Source organism: Panulirus ornatus, chromosome 22, assembly GCF_036320965.1.
Source record: "Panulirus ornatus isolate Po-2019 chromosome 22, ASM3632096v1, whole genome shotgun sequence".
Classification (NCBI taxonomy): Eukaryota; Metazoa; Arthropoda; class Malacostraca; order Decapoda; family Palinuridae; genus Panulirus; species Panulirus ornatus.
In genome coordinates this window covers 5,538,425-5,565,434 of record NC_092245.1, presented here as the reverse complement: position 1 = coordinate 5,565,434, position 27,010 = coordinate 5,538,425, and the positions used below count along the sequence as shown (strand labels likewise).

Genomic DNA, 27,010 nt, shown 5'->3' with positions numbered 1-27,010 from the left:
ATACACATTCATACTTGTTCACTGTCATTAATTCCCAACACTACTCTGCCCTCTGCTTCAAGCTTGGATGCATCAGAAAATCAACAAAGACATGCTACATCTGTTGACATCCATATTTGAGCTGTGGGTGTAATGGACTGTAATCACAGGCTCCACAAACCTTTCTATGGTTTACTCTGGATGTTTCCCATGCCCTGGTAAAGTCCACTGACAGCATGTTGACTCCAGTATACCACATCGTTCTATTTCACTCTATTCCATGCACACCTCTAATCCTCCTGCATGTTCTGGCACCAGTGGCTCAAAATCTTTTTCTCTCCATCCTTCCATCTCCAATTTGATCTTCCTATTTTCACTGTTCACTCCATTCCCAGCACATATAACCTGTCTGTCAACCCCTCCTCACTTATTCTCTCTATAAGTCTAAACCATTTCAATGCACCCACTTCAGCTCTCTTGCCCCTACTTTTAATTACCACACCTCTCTAACCCCTTTATTACTTACTTGATCAAACCACCCACACAACATATTGTCCTCAAACATCTCATTTCTAACACCTCCACCCTTCTACCACACATTGTCATCTATAGCTTGTGCCTCACATCCATATAACATATTTCATTGAAATATACTCATTTTTGCTATCTCAGGTAAAAACATCTCTGTAAACACATTCCTCAATTCTCCCAGAGCCTTCATCCCCCCCCTCACCCAACTTATGACTCACTTTCTTTTCCACAGTTCCATTTGCTACCAAGTCCATTTCCAGACATCTAAAACATTATACTTCCTACAGTTTTTCTCTGTTCAAACTCACTTCCCAATTTATCTGTCCCTCTTCCTTTCTAAACCTAATAATTTTACTTCCAAACTCAGACACCAACTTCCACCTTCTACAATTTCTCTCTTGAATGTACCACCAGCGCTGTGTGATCAGAAAACAACTGACTCACTTCCAAGGCCACCTCATCTCCTACAAACTCTTGTATTTACCTCCCTAACACCCGATCCATAAGCACATCAAACAGTCATGGTGGCATCAAATACTTCACATGGAACCACTCACACCCTCTTTAGCTTACTCTCAACCATATTCTTATTACCACACATTTAACATTCCTTCAAAACACTCACTCCATCTCCTCTTCACCTTATTTCTGCTTGTTATTACTTCCCCATCTGCCCCCTTCACTAATGCTCCCATTTTTTCTCTTACTTTCTTCACACTATTAATCTCCTTCAAAGACAGTCTCCTATTCTCCCTGAAGTTTGGATCACTATTTCTGAACAAAAAATTTTAAGAGCAGTTGAAAAAGGAGAATTTATATAATGAAGTGCTTTCAAGTCTTACAAGCAACTGTATTAGCCTTAATTCTCTTTGTAATAATGATTTATGACATAGATAAGTATGTAAATGAGATGACAAAAGTGAGTAAAATACTGGAAAGAGAAAGACCAGGAAAAAACTGAATACAATTTACAATGGGGTGGAAGAGTTCTTGATGGAATTTGACCAGAAGTTCAAACAAACAATTCAAGGGAATATTAACATTATTTCACCTACGAACAAAAGCCCTGCTGGAAAAGAAAGTGTATATCTTTAAACTCACCAACTGCCCCCACGTTACTTGTGGCAAGCTTAAACTGCAGTGAATTCGTCTTGTACTTTTCCAAAAACTGAGGATCTCTGATAATTCTCTCCTGGCACATTCTATCAACTTTCTGGAAGAAAATGCATAAATTATATGCTTCCAAATCTTTTGACACATAATCACTCATATACAATTAGTATAGTTCGAAACATAGGTGAAGACTTGAATACAAAGACACAAACTGACACATAAGAATATAATGTGGAAAGATGAATACAAAGTTCCATAGTGTGTTTACTATTAAATAAATGGAGGTCCCATTACCAAAAGCCAGGTGAGAGGACAATATCCATGAAAATGTTACAGTAAAACCAGACTGAAAGAGAGAAAACCTATTATGGATATAGACTTGTGCAAGGTAAAGGTCAAGGATTCAAGTACACCATCATATCTACTCAAGGAGTATATGGAGTTCCTTCTCACACCAACAGCTAGTATCTTTAAAATTTCTCTCGACAATGAATATACTTCAAAAATGTAAAAGAGCCCAATTCGAGCCAATATGTAGGATGATGACATATCTAACTCAAAAATGTAGATTAGTACAGGTACACCACTGACTTTCCAGCACTCCTAGTTCCAAAACCTTGCCATATTAACCATTTTGCTGGACTAACCATGATAACATAACAATAATTCATCAACGCACCTCTAACCCACTAATTATACATCTCCCATGTGTCTAAAGTATACCATGGACTGCTAGAAATTTATATTTATTTATCTATTATACTCTGTCGCTGTCTCCCGCGTTAGTGAAGTAGTGCACGGAAACAGATGAAAGAATGGCCCAACCCACCCACATACACATGTATATACATACAAGTCCACACAAAGCAGATATACATACCTATACATCTCAATGTATACATATATATACATACACAGACATATACATATATACACATGTACATAATTCATACTGTCTGCCCTTATTCATTCCCGTTGCCACCCCGCCACATATGAAATGAAAAACCCCCTCCCCCACATGTGCGCGAGGTAGCGCTGGGAAAAGACAACAAAGGCCACATTCGTTCACACTCAGTCTCTAGCTGTTACGTATGATGCACCGAAACCACAGCTCCCTTTCCACATCCAGGCCCAACAAAACTTTCCATGGTTTATCCCAGACGCTTATGTGTTCAATACATTGACAGCACATCGACCTCGGTATACCACATCGTTCCAATTCACTCTATTCCTTGCGCGACTTTCACCCTCCTGCATGTTCAGGCCACGATCACTCAAAATCTTTTACACTCCATCTTTCCACCTCCAATTTGGTCTCCCACTTCTCGTTCCCTCCACCACTGACACATATATCCTCTTTGTCAATCTTTCCTCACTCATTCTCTCCATGTGACCAAACCATTTCGAAACACCCTCTTCTGCTCTCACAACCATACTCAAACATCTCATTTCCAGCAAATCCACCCTCCTCTGCACAACACTATCTATAGCCCAAACCTCACAACCACATAACATTGTTGGACCACTATTCCTTCAAACATACCCATTTTTGCTTTCCAAGATAACGTTCTTAACTTCCACACATTTTTCAACGCTCCCAGAACTTTTGCCCCCTCCCCCACCCTATGATTCACTTCTGTTTCCATGGTTCCATCCGCTGCCAAATCCACTCCCAGATATCTAAAACACTTCACTTCCACTTTTTCTCTATTCAAACTTACCTCCCAACTGACTTGTCAGGGCCTCAACCCTACTGTACCTAATAGCCTTGCTCTTATTCACATTTTCTCTCAGCTTTCTTTTTTCACACACTTTACCAAACTCAGTCACCAACTTCTGCAGTTTCTCACACGAATCAGCCACCAGTGCTGTACCATTCGCGAACAACAACTGACTCACTTCCCAAATTCTCTCATCCACAACAGACTGCATAATTGCCCCTCTTTCCAAAACTCTTGCATTCACCTCCCTAACAACCCCATCCATAAACAAATTAAACAACCACAGAGACATCACGCACCCCTGCCACAAACCTACATTCACTGAGAACCAATCACTTTCCTCTCTTCCTACATGTACACATGCCTTACATCCTTGATAAAAACTTTTTACTGGCTCTAACACCTTACCTTCCACACCGAATATTCTTAATACCTTCCACAGAGCATCTCTATCAACTCTATCATATGCCTTCTCCAGATCCACAAATGCTACATACAAACCCATTTGCTTTTCTAAGTATTTCTCATATACATTTTTCAAAGCAAACACCTGATCCACACATCCTCTACCACTTCTGAAACCACACTGCATTTCCCCAATCTGATGCTCTATACATGCCTTCACCCTCTCAATTAATACCCTCCCATAACCCTGAAACTGCTGAGGAGGTCAAGACTGAAATAATTGAAGCAACCAACAATGAGAATATATTTCTCCACATTTTGGACATGGCAAAATCCAGGGATGTTTATAAATTTGCCAGTAACTTTTGTGATAACAATGAAAAATTAAATGTACTGGTAAACAATGCTGGGTGTATGATTCACAAGAGAGATGTGACAGAAGACAACATAGAGAAGAACTTTGCAACAAACACTCTTGCTCCCCACATTCTCACATCCAACCTTCTTCCATCATTACAGAAAAGTGAAAAACCACGGGTGTTGATAGTTACATCAGGGGGAATGCTGGTACAGAGGCTTAAGGCTGATGATTTGCAGTGTGAGAAGATGAACCCATTTGGTGGTACTATGGTCTATTCTCAAAACAAAAGACAACAGGTGGTGATGACAGAGCAGTATGCCAAGCAACACCCAGAGGTTCATTTCTCCTGCATGCACCCTGGCTGGGCAGACACTCCTGCTGTTAGGACTTCCATGCCAGAATTTCACAACAAGATGAAGGACAAGTTGAGAACTCCAGCAGAAGGAGCAGATTGTGCGGTGTGGTTGATAATATCTAATGCAGCCTTGAAGCATCCATCAGGACTTTTTTTCCAAGATAGATGTCCTGTACCTACGCACCTGCCACAAGCGTCTACCAAAGTGAGCACCACAGAAGAAGAACAATCTATGTCAGCTCTTGAAAAATTAGCAAAGACTTTCTCTGCATGACTTGGACATTTGTCATGGTCTAAACGTGTTGTAGAAATTGCACTTTAAAGGAAATGTACCTGGCGGACTTTTCATGAACGTTGTAAATCCTTTTTTGCAAATTATTTTTTTAAGTTTCCAATGTTCCTTTCTAGAGTATGGTTTACTTAATCTTATGAGGTTAAATAAGTTATATTATCTAAAGTTTTGAACCACTTGATTACTGTAAAGCACAAATATATGACTTAAGAATAAAATAGGGGATGGGGAGAAAGAATACTTCCCACGTATTCCCTGCTTGTCGTAGAGGGAAACTAAAAGGGGAGGGAGTGGGGGGCTGGAAATCCTCCCCTCTCGTTTTTTTTAATTTTCCAAAAGAAGGAACAGAGAAGGGGGCCAGGTGAGGGTATTCCCTCAAAAGCCCAGTCCTCTGTTCTTAATGCTACCTCGCTAATATGGGAAATGGCGAATAGCTTGAAAAAGAAAAAGAATATAATTTCCCAGGAATACTCAACAAACTTATACCTCTGTAATTTGAGCACTCACTCTTATCCCCTTTGCCTTTGTGCAATGGCACTATGCAAGTATTCTGCCAGTCCTCAGGCACCTCACCATGAGTCATACATACATTAAATAACCTTACCAACCAGTCAACAATACAGTCACCCCCTTTTGAATAAATTCCACTGCAATACCATCCAAACCCACTGCCTTGTCGGCTTTCATCTTCTGCAAAGCTTTTACTACCTCTTCTCAGTTTACCAAATCATTCTCCCTAACCCTCTCACTTTGCACACCAACTTGACCAAAACACCCTATATCTGCCACTCTATCATCAAACACATTCAACAAACCTTCAAAATACTCACTCCATCTCCTTCTCACATCACCACTACTTGTTATCACCTCCCCATTAGCCCCCTTCACTGAAGTTCCCGTTTGTTCCCTTGTCTTACGCACTTTATTTATCTATTATTCTTTGTTGCTGTCTCCCACATTCGCGAGGTAGCGCAAGGAAACAAATGAAAGAATGGCACAACCATTCTTTCATCTCTATCCCGGTGCTGCACAGGCAGACATTAACCATGATAATACAAACATGTATACCAACAGTATAAAAAAAAAAATTAAAAAAAAATCAATCTGGAAATCAACTCAGAAAATAAGTTTAAAATACACAAATGCCTGGAGCATCATTACGAAATGCAATAAACTTATATCCTATACAGTTGCTGAAAAACCGAACATTATCGCAATCTCAGAAACATTGGTAAACTCTGAGATTAAACAATCAGCGAGTTAGCAATACCCGAATACAAACCATTTACGAATTTAGTCTCCCACTTCTCCTTGTTCCCTCCACCTCTGACACATATATCCTCTTTGTCACTCTTTCCTCACTCATTCTCTCCATGTGACCAAACCATTTCAAAACACCCTCTTCTGCTCTCTCAACCACACTCTTTTCATTACCACACATCTCTCTTACCCTTTCATTACTTACTCAATCAAACCACCTCACACCACATATTGTCCTCAAACATCTCATTTCCAGCACATCCACCCTCCTCCACACAACTCTATCTATAGCCCACGCCTTGCAACCATATAACATTGTTGGAACCACTATTCCTTCAAACATACCCATTTTTGCTTTCCAAGATAACGTTCTCGACTTCCACACATTTTTCAACACTCCCAGAACTTTCGCCCCCTCCCCCACCCTATGATTCACTTCCACTTCCTTGGTTCCATCTGCTGCCAAATTCACTCCCACATATATAAAATACTTTACTTCCAGTTTTTCTGCATTTTGAATGGAGAAAAACTGGAGGAAGTGAAGTGTTTTAGATATCTGGGAGTGGATCTGGCAGCGGATGGAACCATGGAAGCGGAAGTGGATCATAGGGTGGGGGAGGGGGCGAAAATTCTGGGGGCCTTGAAGAATGTGTGGAAGTCGAGAACATTATCTCGGAAAGCAAAAATGGGTATGTTTGAAGGAATAGTGGTTCCAACAATGTTGTATGGTTGCGAGGCGTGGGCTATGGATAGAGTTGTGCGCAGGAGGATGGATGTGCTGGAAATGAGATGTTTGAGGACAATGTGTGGTGTGAGGTGGTTTGATCGAGTGAGTAACGTAAGGGTAAGAGAGATGTGTGGAAATAAAAAGAGCGTGGTTGAGAGAGCAGAAGAGGGTGTTTTGAAGTGGTTTGGGCACATGGAGAGGATGAGTGAGGAAAGATTGACCAAGAGGATATATGTGTCGGAGGTGGAGGGAACAAGGAGAAGAGGGAGACCAAATTGGAGGTGGAAAGATGGAGTGAAAAAGATTTTGTGTGATCGGGGCCTGAACATGCAGGAGGGTGAAAGGAGGGCAAGGAATAGAGTGAATTGGAGCAATGTGGTATACCGGGGTTGACGTGCTGTCAGTGGATTGAATCAAGGCATGTGAAGCGTCTGGGGTAAACCATGGAAAGCTGTGTAGGTATGTATATTTGCGTGTGTGGACGTATGTATATACATGTGTATGGGGGGGGGTTGGGCCATTTCTTTCGTCTGTTTCCTTGCGCTACCTCGCAAACGCGGGAGACAGCGACAAAGTATAATAAAATAAAAAAAAAAAATATTTAGCAAACTATTCATATGCTATATAAGGCGAAAACTAGAATATGCTTCCCAGGCTTGGTTACTGCACCCAAAGAAGCAGAAAGAGCTCATGGAGAAGGTTCAGAGAAAAGGAACAAAGTTGGTACCAGAATAAAGAGTTCTAAGCTACAAAGCTGGAGGCTTATACTTACCCATCTTAGAAGAAAGAAGAGAGGGGTGACCTTATGACATTCAAATTTTTAAGAAAGACTGATGATGTGGACAGTGAACATTTCTTTAAGAAATGAAGAGATAGAACAACCAGAGGAGAAAACATGAAATTTAATATCAAACTTTATAAGGATGTAAAGAAATGCCTTTTTTGTATAAAAGTGGTCGATGAATTGAACAGGTTGACTAAGGACATGGTAAATGCAGACAGCATGATATTTGAAAGTTTTTAAAAGATAGGGCTCCACAAATGTAAAACTCCCTCCCCATGCAGTACAAGTAGGTAACTGGATTAAGATTCAAGCTCTGACTTGGTTAGTGCAGCTGATACTAAGGGGTGGACCACAGGAAAGTCATCTTCACCTCTTATTGCACCAACACAACCATATGCATCTGCCAGTACTGACATTGCTAGTTATACAAATGAACATCAGAATATGTAGTAGTACTTCAAAAGTTTCCCTGATAATGTAATGAACTAGTAAACATGATGGATGACGAGACAAGCAAGTATGCAGAGCAAAGATTGAAGGCAGTGTCATGGCATAATGGATGTAATGATAAAATTCTATCAGAAGTAATGAAATACTGGGACTTTTGCATTTCCACAATAAGCTGTCATTTTTCTTAGTCATTTCTAAGGTCTTCTGCAACCTAAAGTAAATCAAGTTACATTTTCTATTTTTCACAATTATTTTGTATTTGTTGAAATAACTTGGATATGCAGCCACTGCACATTTCATTATGTATTATATTCTAATATTTCAATATGTCAAACATAACATTTTGTTCTGTTGCTTTTTTATCTGTACAAAAATCAAAACTCGATTAAAAAAAAGGGACCAAACTTTGGAAAAGAAAAAGTGGTACAGGAAGCAGTTAAAGGGAAGGGAAGGAAAAAGCAAGCTGAAGTATGGTAAATGCAATCATCAGCATAAGAGTGAATAAGGATAAAGTAGAGGTGATATGATAATTCACTAAGAGTAGAAAGAAAGTACGTGATTAGAGAGAACCTTGGAGGAACACCACTCTTGATACCATAGGAGGAAGAAGTTTACTCCATCCACAACTCCAGTGGTGGAGCAATCAGTGATGAAATTTTGCATCAAAGAACAAAGAGAAGCAGAGAAACCAAAGGAAGAGAGTTTAGAAAGCAAAGACTTATGCTATCCTTGTTAAATGCTTTAGCTGTGTTGAGGACTATGAAAAATCTTTCCCCAAAATATCTGACAGAGGAAAACAGAGGTGAGTAACAGAGCAGATCACCAGTAGACCTAGCTATGTAAAATCCATCTCGTGATCTGAAAGAAGTGAATAGGATTATAAGAATGTGAACTTGTGAGAGTTTAGGAGAGTTTCTATGACTTTGAAGACAACAGAAGTCAGGGCTATGGAGTGATAGTTGAACAGGTTAGAGTGATCTTTTCTTAAGGATGGGCTATACCAAGACTGCTTCCAAGAATTAGGTTAGTCTAGATTTTTAAACCAACACAAAATAAGAAGGCAGGGATTGTTGCTAGCTCAGAACCCAAGGAGGTATGCCATCTGAACCATACATCTTGTCCCCCTGAAGGAGGGAGAGCACTTTGAAGAACTTGCATGAGGAGAATACAGGAAATGGGATAAGTTCAAGAAAAAAATGAAGCAGAGGATTAGATGAATCATCCAAAGTTGAGTTAGAGGAAAACATGACAACAAAGTGAGAAGCTTTATCAGTTTGACAGTCAGCAATAGATGGAGCAAGTTGGAAAATATGAGGAAAATCATATTACAGAACCTCTTGGAGATCCTTTAAGTTCAGGACCAATACAATTTGTCAGTGGAAGTCAAGTCAACACACTTTCTTTAATGAAAGTGCGATTAGATCCTTAAAAAAAATAGCCTTGCCAAGATATTAAGTGGATGTGAAAGTGGAGTGGATTTCTGGGAAGGGAAAGAGTTCTATGGTCCAGTATGGACCATCCCTGATGTTACAAATACCAAAGCAGCAGTGACTGAACAACAATTGAGAAAAAAGATGTACAAGATGGGATGAAGGACTCCATCCTAGCTAAGCTAACCTCTGCTATGCATTCAGCATAAACAATGCATCCCGACAAGAGAAGCAGTACCAGGGAAAGTCGATAAAGATATGCAGAGATAACCTTTAACCTCCCCCAAAGTGCCAAAGCTGACATTTCTAGGAGGGGCACAGGATGGGTGCACCTAGGTAGAATTAACATAAATAAGATTGAATTGAGAGGACCCTAAGGGGAAAGCAATGGTGTATGTACAGCAACAGGAATCAGAGATAGTGTATTATGAAAGTGGTGAAGATTGACAGCAACTTGGATAGGGTGTCTAAGTAATTCTTTCAGACCATTAAGGAGAGGGAAAAAAAAAAGACCTTGTCTCCATCAGGATCATCCTAGACAGAGCCTTAGCAATTCTTGTGGTAGACATTAAATATTCTGAAAAGAGCAGTGAAGTGAAGAGAGCAGAATTTCAGGGCAGGAAGTCAAAGTCAATAAATTGTACATAAGAGAAATTGAGGGGAAAGGAAAAAATAAAAAAAAATACAAAAGTAAGGTAGCAAAAAGGTAGAATACCTATGAGACTTAGCCAAAACAGCAAGGCTGGGATGAAGTGCACACCACATGATTGATATATAAGACTCTTCTCAGCTGCTACCAGCATTGCATAAATACCAATTCTTGGTTCAACTGGGACTGATTTCTACAAAGTGTCAAGTTTCCTTCTTAATGTTTCCATAGTTGCTCCATGCATGTTTCTTATTTCTCCTGGCTGTACACTGAATAATCATATTAACTTCCTGATCTATTTTCAGTGTGTTCCATTATATTCTTGAAGACTTAACAACCATACATCTTTCCAGCTGAGAAGCTTTCAGGTGTAACTCATTTATTCTTATACTTCAATTTGCTACTATGGGCAGATTACCATATATGTTTCTCTTCTTTTTAGACTATACAGTTTCAGTTTTCTCAGTCTTTCATGGTAGTCCAAATGTTCTAACTCCTTAATTTTGCTAGTAAAGTGCTTTTGAATTTTCTCCAATATGTTTATTTCTGTTTCATTGGCAATCTAACAATACAGCAGAATTCAGATTGCTTCTTAACATAAATCAACCATTTTCTTTAAGAGGTTTCCATTATCAGGAGAGAAATCTCAGAATCATACAACTCATCATTCAACTTGACTCTGCTATCTCACTGACATGCCCTCCAAAATCTAGTATCTCATTTATAATAACACCCATATTTTTACATCTTGCCCATTTTCTATTAATTTTCCTCTAATGCCTTTAATATAGCACAATCAGTGAATCCTTACTTGACTCAAAACTTTTTAATTCAAATTTATCTTCATTTAATTCAATTAGGTTCTCTTCTGCCCATTAAATCTGAAGTCTTCGCATTCTCATTTGATCAGATTGATGGCACCAAAGTTAGGAAAACCCAAGATTCACGAAGCATGCAATAGGCATCTTTTTACTGCAGCAGGCACAAACTCCATCCCTGAATTGGAAATGATGAAAGAGATTATAATCAGAGATCTGATAATGTAATGGAGAAGCAGCCTTGGACATTTGAAATTCAGATAAAAAAGATCAGGGAGAGAAGGAAACAGGTGGTGTAAAAAAAAGAAGGAAGTTAGAATTAAGACTGAACATTACAGATATGGACTGAAAAAGACCCAGGTCTAGCTGTAGCTTTGGAGGTGGGGTGGATCCAGGTTGCACAATGGTGGTCAAGTGGGCTATGGGATCCATTGAGCCCTTCTCAACTGATGGTGCCACTGCGAATAAGTGTCAGAAAGTTATTTGATGGCTTTGCTGCCATACTTTGAAACAATGAAAAGTACAAGAAAAAGAAAAAAAAGAAAGGGGAATAATATTATTGTATTATGTGTGTTATGTGTTTTTGAGTTGTGTACAAGAAAAAGAGGGTATGAGGTTGTTTTGAATGCCAGTAATCCACATGTGGATGATATAGGAAAAAAGACAAGTGATCTTGCCCTGAAAGGGGATTTGTAACAAATGCTGCAGAACTTGCTCAATGTGCCAATGCCACCGTCCTTTCTGAAACTCATGCAATAGTACTTCTCTGGTTGATGGCTGTATGCCTTCCACTGCAACTACTACAGAATAGTAGTAGTTGCAATAGGTGTCACCTTCTACTCTAAGGGCTCCTAAGCTTTCTTTTGGTAAGAAAAAAAATAATTACCTTTTGGTGAGCACCAGAGAGTTCATGCTGAGATACTGCAAACTTACAGTTCATATTTTTGTTGCATGCCTGTCAAAAAGAAAAAAGAAAAATATTAAGACCTTTATTCAGTAAATATACCAGTCACTGAGACTAATTCTTATATAAATGTTATGATGCAAAAGAATTAAAACCAAACTAGGTACAGTACCATGTACAATGTACCCACACAATTTCTATGAAGGTAACCCCTGTATCATCCACATTCAACAAGTATGCAATGGACTGAACCAGAGCATGTAAAACGTCTGGGGTAACCCAATAATCACCCATCTCTCTCCCTCCCCTTTCAGTTTTACCCATATCAAGCTACACTGTACTTCCTTACACTCGTATCACACCCGCCCCTAACTCCTGCTCTAGGGGTATTGCTACTACTTCCTTAGCTCTTGTCCGCTAACCATCCCCTGACTTTACTCCCAAGACTTTCCTAAGCTTTCCTTCCCCTTTATCCTTGAGCGTTGCTTCTTCCTCAAGCATACTACCTATCTCTCCTTTCTTTTCATCTTGGTTAGATCCACAAACTTTCAGACACCCCAATCTGAGCCTTCGAAAAGGATGAGCACTCTGTGCTTGACTTCCTTGCACTACCTCACTAACGTGGGAGACAGCGACAAAGCAAAATAAATATAAATAAATAAATATTTTTTTTTTTTTTTTTTTTTTTATACTTTGTCGCTGTCTCCCGCGTTTGCGAGGTAGCGCAAGGACACAGACAAAAGAAATGGCCCAACCCCCCCCCCATACACATGTACATACACACGTCCACACACGCAAACATACATACCTACACAGCTTTCCATGGTTTACCCCAGACGCTTCACATGCCTTGATTCAATCCACTGACAGCACGTCAACCCCGGTATACCACATCGCTCCAATTCACTCTATTCCTTGCCCTCCTTTCACCCTCCTGCATGTTCAGGCCCCGATCACACAAAATCTTTTTCACTCCATCTTTCCACCTCCAATTTGGTCTCCCTCTTCTCCTCGTTCCCTCCACCTCCGACACATATATCCTCTTGGTCAATCTTTCCTCACTCATTCTCTCCATGTGCCCAAACCATTTCAAAATACCCTCTTCTGCTCTCTCAACCACGCTCTTTTTATTTCCACACATCTCTCTTACCCTTACGTTACTTACTCGATCAAACCACCTCACACCACACATTTTCCTCAAACATCTCGTTTCCAGCACGTCCATCCTCCTGCGCACAACTCTATCCATAGCCCACGCCTCGCAACCATACAACATTGTTGGAACCACTATTCCTTCAAACATACCCATTTTTGCTTTCCGAGATAATGTTCTCGACTTCCACACATTTTTCAAGGCTCCCAAAATTTTCGCCCCCTCCCCCACCCTATGATCCACTTCCGCTTCCATGGTTCCATCCGCTGACAGATCCACTCCCAGATATCTAAAACACTTCACTTCCTCCAGTTTTTCTCCATTCAAACTCACCTCCCAATTGACTTGACCCTCAGCCCTACTGTACCTAATAACCTTGCTCTTATTCACATTTACTCTTAACTTTCTTCTTCCACACACTTTACCAAACTCAGTCACCAGCTTCTGCAGTTTCTCACATGAATCAGCCACCAGCGCTGTATCATCAGCGAACAACAACTGACTCACTTCCCAAGCTCTCTCATCCCCAACAGACTTCATACTTGCCCCTCTTTCCAGGACTCTTGCATTTACCTCCCTAACAACCCCATCCATAAACAAATTAAACAACCATGGAGACATCACACACCCCTGCCGCAAACCTACATTCACTGAGAACCAATCACTTTCCTTTCTTCCTACACGTACACATGCCTTACATCCTCGATAAAAACTTTTCACTGCTTCTAACAACTTGCCTCCCACACCATATATTCTTAATACCTTCCACAGAGCATCTCTATCAACTCTATCATATGCCTTCTCCAGATCCATAAATGCTACATACAAATCCCTTTGCTTTTCTAAGTATTTCTCACATACATTCTTCAAAGCAAACACCTGATCCACACATCCTCTACCACTTCTGAAACCGCACTGCTCTTCCCCAATCTGATGCTCTGTACATGCCTTCACCCTCTCAATCAACACCCTCCCATATAATTTACCAGGAATACTCAACAAACTTATACCTCTGTAATTTGAGCACTCACTCTTATCCCCTTTGCCTTTGTACAATGGCACTATGCACGCATTCCGCCAATCCTCAGGCACCTCACCATGAGTCATACATACATTAAATAACCTTACCAACCAGTCAACAATACAGTCACCCCCTTTTTTAATAAATTCCACTGCAATACCATCCAAACCTGCTGCCTTGCCGGCTTTCATCTTCCGCAAAGCTTTTACTACCTCTTCTCTGTTTACCAAATCATTTTCCCTAACCCTCTCACTTTGCACACCACCTCGACCCAAACACCCTATATCTGCCACTCTGTCATCAGACACATTCAACAAACCTTCAAAATACTCATTCCATCTCCTTCTCACATCACCACTACTTGTTATCACCTCCCCATTTACGCCCTTCACTGAAGTTCCCATTTGCTCCCTTGTCTTACGCACTTTATTTACCTCCTTCCAGAACATCTTTTTATTCTCCCTAAAATTTACTGATAGTCTCTCATCCCCAACTCTCATTTGCCCTTTTTTTCACCTCTTGCACCTTTCTCTTGACCTCCTGTCTCTTTCTTTTATACTTCTCCCACTCAATTGCATTTTTTCCCTGCAAAAATCGTCCAAATGCCTCTCTCTTCTCTTTCACTAATACTCTTACTTCTTCATCCCACCACTCACTACCCTTTCTAAACAGCCCACCTCCCACTCTTCTCATGCCACAAGCATCTTTTGCGCAATCCATCACTGATTCCCTAAATACATCCCATTCCTCCCCCACTCCCCTTACTTCCATTGTTCTCACCTTTTTCCATTCTATTAATTATTTATTATATTTAGCTTTGTTAATGTCTCCTGCGTTAGCGAGGTAGCGCAAAGAAACAGACAAAAGAATCGCCCAACCCACCCACACACATGTATAAACATACACATCCACAGAGCAAATATACATACCTATACATCTCAACGTATACATATATATAAACACACAGACATATACATATATACACATGTACATAATTCATACTGTCTGCCTTTATTCATTCCCATCACCACCCCGCTACACATGAAATTACAACCCACCTCCCCCCTCATGTGCGCGAGGTAGCGCTAGGAAAAGACAAAAAAGGCCACATTCGTTCACACTCAGTCTCTAGCTGTCATATAATAATGCACCGATACATCAGCTCCCTTTCCACATCAAGGCCCCACAGAACTTTCCATGGTTTACCACAGACGCTTCACATGCAATGGTTCAATCCACTGACACCACATCAACGCTGATATACCACATCATTCCAATTCACTCTATTCCTTGCACCCTTCTGCATGTTCAGGCCCTGATCACTCAAAATCTTTTTCATTCAATCTTTCCACCTCTTATCTGGTATCCCACTTCTCCTCGTTCCCTCCACCTCTGACACATATATCCTCTTGGTCAATCTTTCCTCACTCATTCTCTCCATGTGACCAAACCATTCCAAAACACCCTCTTCTGCTATCTCAACCACACTCTTTTTATTACCACACATCTCTCTTACCCTATTATTACTTATTTGATGAAACCACCTCACATCACATGTCCTCAAACACCTCATTTTCAGCACATCAACCCTCCTCCACACAACTCTATCCATAGCCCACGCCTCGCAACCATACAACATTGTTGGAACCACTATTCCTTCAAATATACCCATTTTTGATTTCCGAGATAATGTTCTCGACTTCCACACATTCTTCAATGCTCCCAGAACTTTCGCCCCCTTCCCCACCCTATGATTCACTTCCGCTCATGGTTCCATCCGCTGCCAAATCCACTCTCAGATATCTAAAACACTTCACTTCGTCCAGTTTTTCTCCAGTAAGACTTACCTCCCAATTCACTTGCCCTCAACCCTACTGTACCTAATAACCTTCCTCTTATTCACATTTACTCTCAGCTTTCTTCTTTCACACACTTTACCAAACTCAGTCATCAGCTTCTGAAGTTTCTCACATGAATCAGCCACCAGCGCTGTATCATCAGTGAACAACAACTGACTCACTTCCCAAGCTCTTTCATCCACAACAGACTGCATACTTACCCCTCTTTCCAAAACTCTTGCATTCACCTCCCTAACAACCCAATCCATAAACAAATTAAACAACCATGGAGACATCACACACCCCTGCTGCAAACCTATATTCACTGAGAACCAATCACTTTCCTCTCTTCCTACACGTACACATACCTTACAACCTCGATAAAAACTTTTCACTGCTTCTAACAACTTGCCTCCCACACCATATATTCTTAATACCTTCCACAGAGCATCTCTATCTACTCTATTTTATGCCTTCTCCAGATCCATAAATGCTACATACAAATCCATTTGCTTTTCCAAGTATTTCTCACATACATTCTTCAAAGCAAACACCTGATCCACACATCCTCTACCACTTCTGAAACCACACTGCTCTTCCCCAATCTGATGCTCTGTATATGCTTTCACCCTCTCAATCAATTCCCTCCCATATAATTTCCCAGGAATACTCAATAAACTTATACCTCTGTAATTTGAGCACTCACTTTTATCCCTTGCCTTTGTACAGTGACACTAAGAAAGCATTCCGCCAATCCCCAGGAACCTCACCATGAGTCATACATACATTAAATAACCTCACCAACCAGTCAACAATACAGTCACCCCTTTTTTAATAAATTCCACTGCAATACCATCCAAATCCTGCTGCCTAGCCTGCTTTCATCTTCCGCAAAGTTTTTACTACCTCTTCTCTGTTTACCAAATCATTCTTCCTAACCCTCTCACTTTGCACACCACCTCCACCAAAACATCCTATATCTGCCACTCTATCATCAAACACATTCAACAAACCTTCAAAATACTCGCTCCATCTCCTCACATCACCACTACTTGTTATCACCTCCCCATTAGCCCCCTTTACTGAAGTTCCCATTTGTTCCATTGTCTTATGCACTTTATTTACCTCCTTCCAAAACATCTTATTCGCCCTAAAATTTAATGATACTCTCTCACCCCAACAATTATTTGCCTTCTTTTTCACCTCTTGCACCTTTCTCTTGACCTCCTGCCTTTTCTTTTATACATCTCCCACTCATTTGCATTATTTCCCTGCAAAAATTGTCCAAATACCTGTCTCTTCTCTTTCACTAAAAATCTTACTTCTTCATCCCACCACTCACTACACTTTCTAATCTGCCCACCTTCCATGCTTCTCATGGAACAAGCATCTTTTGCACAAGTCATGACTGCTTCCCTAAATACATCCCATTCCTCCCCCACTCCCCTTACCTCCTTTGTTCTCACCTTTTTCCATTCTGTACTCAATCTCTCCTGGTACTTCCTCACACAAGTCTCCTTCCCAAGCTCAAGTACACTCACCACTGTTTTCACCCTAACATTCTCTCTTCTTTTCTGAAAATCTCTACAAATCTTCACCTTCGCCGCCACAAGATAATGATCAAACATCCACCTAGTTGGACCTCTCACCACATTAACATCCAAAAGTCTCTCTTTCGCGCGCCTATCAATTAACACGTAACCCAATAACGCTCTCTGGCCATCTCTCCTACTTACATACGTATACTTATGTATATCTCGCTTTTTAAACCAGGTATTCCCAATCACCAGTCCTTTTTCAGCACATAAATCTACAAGCTCTTCACCATTTCCATTTACAACACTGAACACTCCATGTACACCAATTATTCCCTCAACTGCCACATTACTCACCTTTGCATTCAAATCACCCATCACTATAACCCGGTCTCATGCATCAAAACTACTAACACACTCACTCAGCTGCTCCCAAAACACTTGCCTCTCATGATTTTTCTTCTCATGCCCAGGTGCATATGCACCAATAATCACCCATCTCTCTCCATCAACTTTCAGTTTTACCCCTTATCAATCAAGAGTTTATGTTCTTACACTCTGTCACATACTCCCACCACTCCTTTTTCAGAAGCAGTGCTACTCCTTCCCTTGCTCTTGTCCTGTCACTAACCCCTGACTTTACACCCAAGATATTCCCGAACCACTCTTCCCCTTTACCCTTGAGCTTCGTTTCACTCAAAGCCAAAACATCCAGGTTTCCTTCCTCAAACATACTTACTATTTCTCCTTTCTTCTCATCTTGGTTACATCCACACATATTTAAATACCCCAATCTGAACCTTAGAGGAGGATGAGCACTCCCCGCGTGACTCCTTCTTCTGTTTCAACTTTTAGAAAGTTAAATGCAAGGAGGGGAGGGTTTCCAGCCCGCCGCTCCCATCACCTCTAGTCGCCTAAAGGGGATGGGAGCGGGGAGCTAGAAACCCTCCCCTCCTTGTATCTTAACTTTTAAAAGGGGAAACAGAAGAAGGAGTCACGCGGGGAGTGCAGATCCTCCTCGAAGGCTTAGATTGGGGTGTCTAAATGTGTGTGGATGTAACCAAGATGAGAAAAAAGGAGAGATAAGTGGTTGGTTTGAGGAAAGGAACCTGGACATTTTGGCTCTGAGTGAAACAAAGCTCAAGGGTAAAGAGGAAGAGTGGTTTGGGAATGTCTTGGGAGTAAAGTCAGGGGTTAGTGAGAGGACAAGAGCAAGGGAAGGAGTAGCACTACTCCAGAAACAGGAGTGGTGGGAGTATGTGATAGAGTGTAAGAAAGTAAATTCTAGATTGATATGGGTAAAACTGAAGGTTGATGGAGAGAGATGAGTGATTATTGGTGCATATGCACCTGGGCATGAGAAGAAAGATCATGAGAGGCAAGTGTTTTGGGAGCAGCTGAATGAGTGTGTTAGTGGTTTTGATGCACGAGACTGGGTTACAGTGATGGGTGATTTGAATGCAAAGGTGAACAATGTGGCAGTTGAGGGAATAATTGGTATACATGGGGTGTTCAGTGTTGTAAATGGAAATGGTGAAGAGCTTGTAGATTCATGCGCTGAAAAAGGACTTGGGAATACCTGGTTTAAAAAGAGATATACATAAGTATACGTATGTAAGTAGGAGAGATGGCCAGAGAGCGTTATTGGATTATATGTTAATTGATAGGCGCGCGAAAGAGAGATTTTTCGATGTTAATGTGCTGAGAGGTGCAACTGCATTATTGGATTACATGTTAATTGATAGGCGCGCGAGAGAGACTTTTCGATGTTAATGTGCTGAGAGGTGCAACTGGAGGGATGTCTGATCATTATCTTGTGCAGGCAAAGGTGAAGATTTGTAGAGGTTTTCAGAAAAGAAGAGAGAATGTTGGGGTGAAGATAATGGTGAGAGTAAGCGAGCTTGGGAAGGAGACTTGTGTGAGGAAGTACCAGGACAGACTGAGAACAGAATGGAAAAAGATGAGAACAAAAGAGGTAAGGGGAAAGGGGGAGGAATGGGAGGTATCTAGGGAAGCAGTGATGGCTTGTGCAAAAGATTATTCCAGGGAAATAATGCAAATGAGTGGAAGATGTATAAAAGAAAGAGACAGGAGGTCAAGAGAAAGGTGCAAGAGGTGAAAAAGAGGGCAAATGAGAGGGGGTGAGAGAGCATCATTAAATTTGAGGGAAAATAAAAAGATGTTTTGGAAGGAGGAAAATAAGGTGAGTAAGACAAGGGAACAAATGGGAACTTCAGTGAAGGGGGCTAATGGGGAGATCACAGCAAGTAGTGGTGATGTGAGAAGGTTTGTTGAATGTGTTTGATGATAGAGTGGCAGATATAGGGTGTTTTGGTTGAGGTGGTATGCAAAGTGAGAGGGTTAGGAAAAATGATATGGTAAACAGAGAAGAGGTAGTAAAAGCACTGTGGAAGATGAAAGCTGGCAAGGCAGCAGGTTTGGATGGTACTTCAGTGAAATTTATTAAAAAAGGGGGCGACTGTATTGTTGACTGGTTGGTAAGGTTATTTAATGTATGTATGATTCATGGTGAGGTGCCTAAGGATTATCGGAATGCTTCCATAGTGCCATTGTACAAAGGCAAAGGGAATAAGAGTGAGTGCTCAAATTACAGTGGTATAAGTTTGTTGAGTATTCCTGGTAAATTATATGGGAGGGTATTGATTGAGAGGGTGAAGGCATGTACAGAGCATCAGATTGGGGAAGAGCAGTGTGGTTTCAGAAGTGGTAGAGGATGTGTGGATCAGGTGTTTGCTTTGAAGAATGTATGTGAGAAATACTTAGAAAAGCAAATAGATTTGTATGTAGCATTTATGGATCTGGAGAAGGAATATGATACAGTTGATAGAGATGTCCTGTGGAAGGTATTAAGAATATATGGTGTGGGAGGCAAGTTGTTAGAAGCAGTGAAAAGGTTTTATCGCGGAGGTAAGGCATGTGTACGTGTAGGAAGAGAGGTAAGTGATTGGTTCTCAGTAAATGTAGGTTTGCGGCAGGGGTGTGTGATGTCTCCATGGTTGTTTAATTTGTTTATGGATGGGGTTGTTAGGGAGGTGAATGCAAGAGTTTTGGAAAGAGGGACAAGTATGCAGTCTGTTGTGGATGAGAGAGCTTGGGAAGTGAGTCAGTTGTTGTTCGCTGATGATACAGCGCTGGTGGCTGATTCATGTGAGAAACTGCAGAAGCTGGTGACTGAGTTTGGTAAAGTGAGTGAAAGATGAAAGTTGAGAGTAAATGTAAATAAGAGCAAGGTTATTAGGTACAGTAGGGTTGAGGGTCAAGTCAATTGGGAGGTAAGTTTGAATGGAGAAAAACTGGAGGAAGTGAAGTGTTTTAGATATCTGGGAGAGGATTTGGCAGCAGATGGAACCATGGTAGTGGAAGTGAATCATAGGGTGGGGGAGGGGGTGAAGATTCTGGGAGCCTTGAAGAATGTGTGGAAGTCGAGAACCTTATCTCGGAAAGCAAAAATGGGTATGTTTGAAGGAATAGTGGTTCCAACAATGTTGTATGGTTGCGAAGCGTGGGCTATGGATAGAGTTGTGCAGAGGAGGGTGGATGTGCTGGAAATGAGATGTTTGAGGACAATATGTGGTGTGAGGTGGTTTAATCGAGTAAGTAATAATAGGGTAAGAGAGATGTGTGGTAACAAAAAGAGTGTGGCTGATAGAGCAGAAGAGGGTGTTTTGAAATGGTTTGGTCACATGGAGATAATGAGTGAGGAAAGATTGACAAAGAGGATATATGTGTCAGAGGTGGAGGGAACGAGAAGTGGGAGACCAAATTGGAGGTGGAAAGATGGAGTGAAAAAGATTTTGAGTGATCGGGGCCTGAACATGCACGAGGGTGAAAGGCGTGCAAGGAATAGAGTGAATTGGAACGATGTGGTATACCAGGGTCGACGTGCTGTCAATAGATTGAACCACGGCATGTGAAGCGTCTGGGGTAAACCATGGAAAGTTCTGTGGGGCCGGGATGTGGAAAGGGAGCTGTGGTTTCAGTGCATTATTACACAACAGCTAGAGACTGAGTGTGTACGAATGGGGCCTTTGTTGTCTTTCCTAGTGCTACCTCGCACACATGAGGGGGAGGGGGTTGGTATTCCATGTCTGGCGAGGTGGCAATGGGAATGAATAAAGGCAGACAGTATGAATTATGTACATGTGTATATATGTATATATCTGTGTGTGTGTATATATGTATACGTTGAGATGTATAGCTATGTATATTTGGGTGTGTGGACGCGTATATATATACATGTGTATGTGGGTGGGTTGGGCGATTCTTTCGTCTGTTTCCTTGCGCTACCTCGCTAACGTGGGACACAGCGACAAAGAAAGATAAATGAATATAAATATATATCCTTCCTTCATCCTTCACCCTATTCGCCATTATCTGCATTAGCGAGGTAGCTTTGAGAAAAAAGGACTGGCCCTTTGAGGAAATATCCTCACCTCGCCCCTATCCCGTGTGTTCCTTCTTTTGGAGAGTAAAAAAAAAAAAAAACAAGAGGGGAGGATTTCCAGCCACCCGCTCCCTCCCTCCACTTTTAGTAGCCTTCCATGACAATCAGGGAATACGTGGGAAGAATTCTTTCCCTCCTATCCCCAGGGATATATATATATATATAATATAAATATATATATATATATATATATATATATATATATATATATATATATATATATATATATTTTTTTTTTTGCTTTGTCGCTGTCTCCCGCATTAGCGAGGTAGCGCAAGGAAACAGAAGAAAGAAATGGCCCAACCCACCCCCATATACATGTATATACATACGTCCACACACGCAAATATACATGCCTACACAGCTTTCCATGGTTTACCCCAGACGCTTCACATGCCCTGATTCAATCCACTGACAGCACGTCAACACCGGTATACCACATCGATCCAATTCACCCTATTCCTTGCCCTCCTTTCACCCTCCTGCATGTTCAGGCCCCGATCACACAAAATCTTTTTCACTCCATCTTTCCACCGCCAATTTGGTCTCCCACTTCTCCTCGTTCCCTCCACCTCCGACACACATATCCTCTTGGTCAATCTTTCCTCACTCATTCTCTCCATGTGCCCAAACCATTTCAAAACACCCTCTTCTGCTCTCTCAACCACGTTCTTTTTATTTCCACACATCTCTCTTACCCTTACGTTACTTACTCGATCAAACCACCTCACACCACACATTGTCTTCAAACATCTCATTTCCAGCACATCCATCCTCCTCCAGCACAACTTTATCCATAGCCCACGCCTCGCAACCATACAACATTGTTGGAACCACTATTCCTTCAAACATACCCATTTTTGCTTTCCAAGATAATGTTCTCGACTTACACATATTCTTCAAGGCTCTCAGGATCTTCGCCCCCTCCCCCACCCTATGATCCACTTCGGCTTCCATGGTTCCATCCGCTGCCAGATCCACTCTCAGATATCTAAAACACTTTACTTCCTCCAGTTTTTCTCCATTCAAACTTACCTCCCAATTGACTTGACCCTCAACCCTACTGTACCTAATAACCTTGCTCTTATTCACATTTACTCTTAACTTTCTTCTTTCACACACTTTACCAAACTCAGTCATCAGCTTCTGCAGTTTCTCACATGAATCAGCCACCAGCGCTGTATCATCAGCGAACAACAATTGACTCACTTCCCAAGCTCTCTCATCCACAACAGACTTCATACTTGCCCCTCTTTCCAAAACTCTTGCATTCACCTCCCTAACAACCCTATCCATAAACAAATTAAACAACCATGGAGACATCACAATCCCCTGCCGCAAACCTACATTCACTGAGAACCAATCACTTTCCTCTCTTCCTACACGTACACATGCCTTACATCCTCGATAAAAACTTTTCACTGCTTCTAACAACTTGCCTCCCACACCATATATTCTTAATACCTTCCACAGAGCATCTCTATCAACTCTATCATATGCCTTCTCCAGATCCATAAATGCTACATACAAACCCATTTGCTTTTCTAAGTATTTCTCACATACATTCTTCAAAGCAAACACCTGATCCACACATCCTCTACCACTTCTGAAACCACACTGCTCTTCCCCAATCTGATGCTCTGTACATGCCTTCACCCTCTCAATCAATACCCTCCCATATAATTTACCAGGAATACTCAACAAACTTATACCTCTGTAATTTGAGCACTCACTCTTATCCCCTTTGCCTTCGTACAATGGCACTATGCACGCATTCCGCCAATCCTCAGGCACCTCACCATGAGTCCTACATACATTAAATAACCTTACCAACCAGTCAATAATACAGTCACCCCCTTTTTTAATAAATTCCACTGCAATACCATCCAAACCTGCTGCCTTGCCGGCTTTCATCTTCCACAAAGCTTTTACTACCTCCTCTCTCTTTACCAAATCATTTTCCCTAACCCTCTCACTTTGCACACCAACTCAACCAAAACACACTATATCTGCCACTCTATCATCAAACACATTCAACAAACCTTCAAAATACTCACTCCATCTCCTTCGCACATCACCACTACTTGTTATCACCTCCCCATTTGCGCCCTTCACTGAAGTTCCCATTTGCTCCCTTGTCTTACGCACTTTATTTACCTCCTTCCAGAACATCTTTTTATTCTCCCTAAAATTTAATGATACTCTCTCACCCCAACTCTCATTTGCCCTCTTTTTCACCTCTTGCACCTTTCTCTTGACCTCCTGTCTCTTTCTTTTATACAACTCCCACTCAATTGCATTCTTTCCTTGCAAAAATTGTCCAAATGCCTCTCTCTACTCTTTCACTAATAATCTTACTTCTTCATCCCACCACTCACTACCCTTTCTAATCAACCCACCTCCCACTCTTCTCATGCCACAAGCATCTTTTGCGCAATCCATCACTGATTCCCTAAATACATCCCATTCCTCCCCCACTCCCCTTACTTCCATTGTTCTCACCTTTTTCCATTCTGTATTCAGTCTCTCCTGGTACTTCCTCACACAAGTCTCCTTCCCAAGCTCACTTACTCTCACCACCCTCTTCACCCAAACATTCACTCTTCTTTTCTGAAAACCCATACAAATCTTCACCTTAGCCTCCACAAGATAATGATCAGACATCCCTACAGTTGCACCTCTGAGCACATTCACATCCAAAAGTCTCTCTTTCGTGCGCCTGTCAATTAACACGTAATCCAATAACACTCTCTGGCCATCTCTCCTACTTACATACGTATACTTATGTATATCTCGCTTTTTAAACCAGGTATTCCCAATCACCAGTCCTTTTTCAGCACATAAATCTACAAGCTCTTCACCATTTCCATTTACAACACTGAACACCCCATGTATACCAATTATTCCCTCAACTGCCACATTACTCACCTTTGCATTCAAATCACCCATCACTATAACCCGGTCTCGTGCATCAAAACCACTAACACACTCATTCAGCTGCTCCCAAAACACTTGCCTCTCATGATCTTTCTTCTCATGCCCAGGTGCATATGCACCAATAATCACCCATCTCTCTCCATCAACTTTCAGTTTTACCAATATTAATCGAGAATTTACTTTCTTACATTCTATCACATACTCCCACAACTCCTGTTTCAGGAGTACTGCTACTCCTTCCCTTGCTCTTGTCCTCTCACTAACCCCTGACTTTACTCCCAAGACATTCCCAAACTACTCTTCCCCTTTACCCTTCAGCTTCGTTTCACTCAGAGCCAAAACATCCAGGTTCCTTTCCTCAAACATACTACCTATCTCTACTTTTTTCACATCTTGGTTACATCCACACACATTTAGACACCCCAGTCTGAGCCTTCGAGGCGGATGAGCACTCCCCGTGTGACTCCTTCTTCTGTTTCCCATTTTAGAAAGTTAGAAAATACGAGGGGAGGATTTCTGGCCCCCCGCTCCCATCCCCTCTAGTCGCCTTATACGACAAGCGAGGAATGCGTGGGAAGTATTCTTTCACCCCTATCCCCAGGGATAATATACATACACATACATATATATATACATACACATACACACGCACATATACACACATACACATATACATATATATACATATGAAAAATGTAAGAAATAATTCAGAAAACTGAAACTTCTAGCTTGAAATGAAATGAGAAAATGAATGTCACATAATGGTTCAACCTCTGGCTATGGAAAAGGGGAATGTATAATTTATTTACACAAACGTCAATAGTAGTTCTCATCAATTTAACCACTGTATCAATAAGCTTCAATGTCTAAGCTACATTTTTTCCAATTTCACTATTTTCTTGTCAAAGCACCATGTATGAAAACTATCACTCCAGTAACACAACTATAAACATTATATATATATATATATATATATATATATATATATATATATATATATATATATATATATATATATATATATATATACATATATATATATATTTTGGGAGCAGCTGAATGAGTGTGTTAGTGGTTTTGATGCACGACACCGGGTTATAGTGATGGGTGATTTGAATACAAAGGTGAGTAATGTGGCAGTTGAGGGAATAATTGGTATACATGGGGTGTTCAGTGTTGTAAATGGAAATGGTGAAGAGCTTGTAGATTTATGTGCTGAAAAAGGACTGATGATTGGGAATACCTGGTTTAAAAAGCGAGATATACATAAGTATACTTATGTAAGTAGGAGAGATGGCCAGAGAGCGTTATTGGATTACGTGTTAATTGACAGGCGTGCGAAAGAGAGACTTTTGGATGTTAATGTACTCAGAGGTGCAACTGGAGGGATGTCTGATCATTATCTTGTGGAGGCTAAGGTGAAGATTTGTATGGGTTTTCAGAAAAGAAGAGTGAATGTTGGGGTGAAGAGGGTGTTGAGATTAAGTGAGCTTGGGAAGGAGACCTGTGTGAGGAAGTACCAGGAGAGACTGAGTACAGAATGGAAAAAGGTGAGAACAATGGAAGTAAGGGGAGTGGGGGAGGAATGGGATGTATTTAGGGAATCAGTGATGGATTGCGCAAAAGATGCTTGTGGCATGAGAAGAGTGGGAGGTGGGTTGATTAGAAAGGGTAGTGAGTGGTGGGATGAAGAAGTAAGAGTATTAGTGAAAGAGAAGAGAGAGGCATTTGGACAATTTTTGCAGGAAAAAAATGCAATTGAGTGGGAGATGTATAAAAGAAAGAAACAGTAGGTCAAGAGAAAGGTGCAAGAGGTAAAAAAAAGGGCAAATGAGAGTTGGGGTGAGAGAGTATCATTAAATTTTAGGGAGAATAAAAAGATGTTCTGGAAGGAGGTAAATAAAGTGCGTAAGACAAGGGAGCAAATGGGAACTTCAGTGAAGGGCGCAAATGGGGAGGTGATAACAAGTAGTGGTGATGTGAGAAGGAGATGGAGTGAGTATTTTGAAGATTTGTTGAATGTGTTTGATGATAGAGTGGCAGATATAGGGTGTTTTGGTCGAGGTGGTGTGCAAAGTGAGAGGGTTAGGGAAAATGATTTGGTAAACAGAGAAGAGGTAGTGAAAGCTTTGCGGAAGATGAAAGCCGGCAAGGCAGCAGGTTTGGATGGTATTGCAGTGGAATTTATTAAAAAAGGGGGTGACTGTATTGTTGACTGGTTGGTAAGGTTATTTAATGTATGTATGACTCATGGTGAGGTGCCTGAGGATTGGCGGAATGCG

At 41.1% G+C, this 27,010-nt stretch overlaps 2 protein-coding genes across 2 annotated transcripts in view; one reads left to right on the top strand and one right to left on the bottom strand.

Annotated features, from left to right (window-relative positions):
- LOC139756511 (uncharacterized) overlaps nucleotides 1-27,010 on the bottom strand; it is a 235,979-nt gene that overhangs the window by 156,527 nt on the left and 52,442 nt on the right. Inside the window, exons 3-4 of the mRNA XM_071675965.1 lie at nucleotides 11,762-11,830; nucleotides 1,612-1,723 (exon numbers count right to left, since the gene is read on the bottom strand). Coding sequence (XP_071532066.1) covers nucleotides 1,612-1,723; nucleotides 11,762-11,830 — 181 coding nt within the window. The remainder of the gene's footprint in view (nucleotides 1-1,611; nucleotides 1,724-11,761; nucleotides 11,831-27,010) is intronic.
- Nucleotides 3,960-4,963, top strand: LOC139756641 (dehydrogenase/reductase SDR family member 12-like). Its single transcript, XM_071676312.1, has one exon. It carries the CDS (start codon nucleotides 3,960-3,962, stop codon nucleotides 4,737-4,739), a length of 780 nt encoding a protein of 259 aa, XP_071532413.1. The 3' UTR covers nucleotides 4,740-4,963.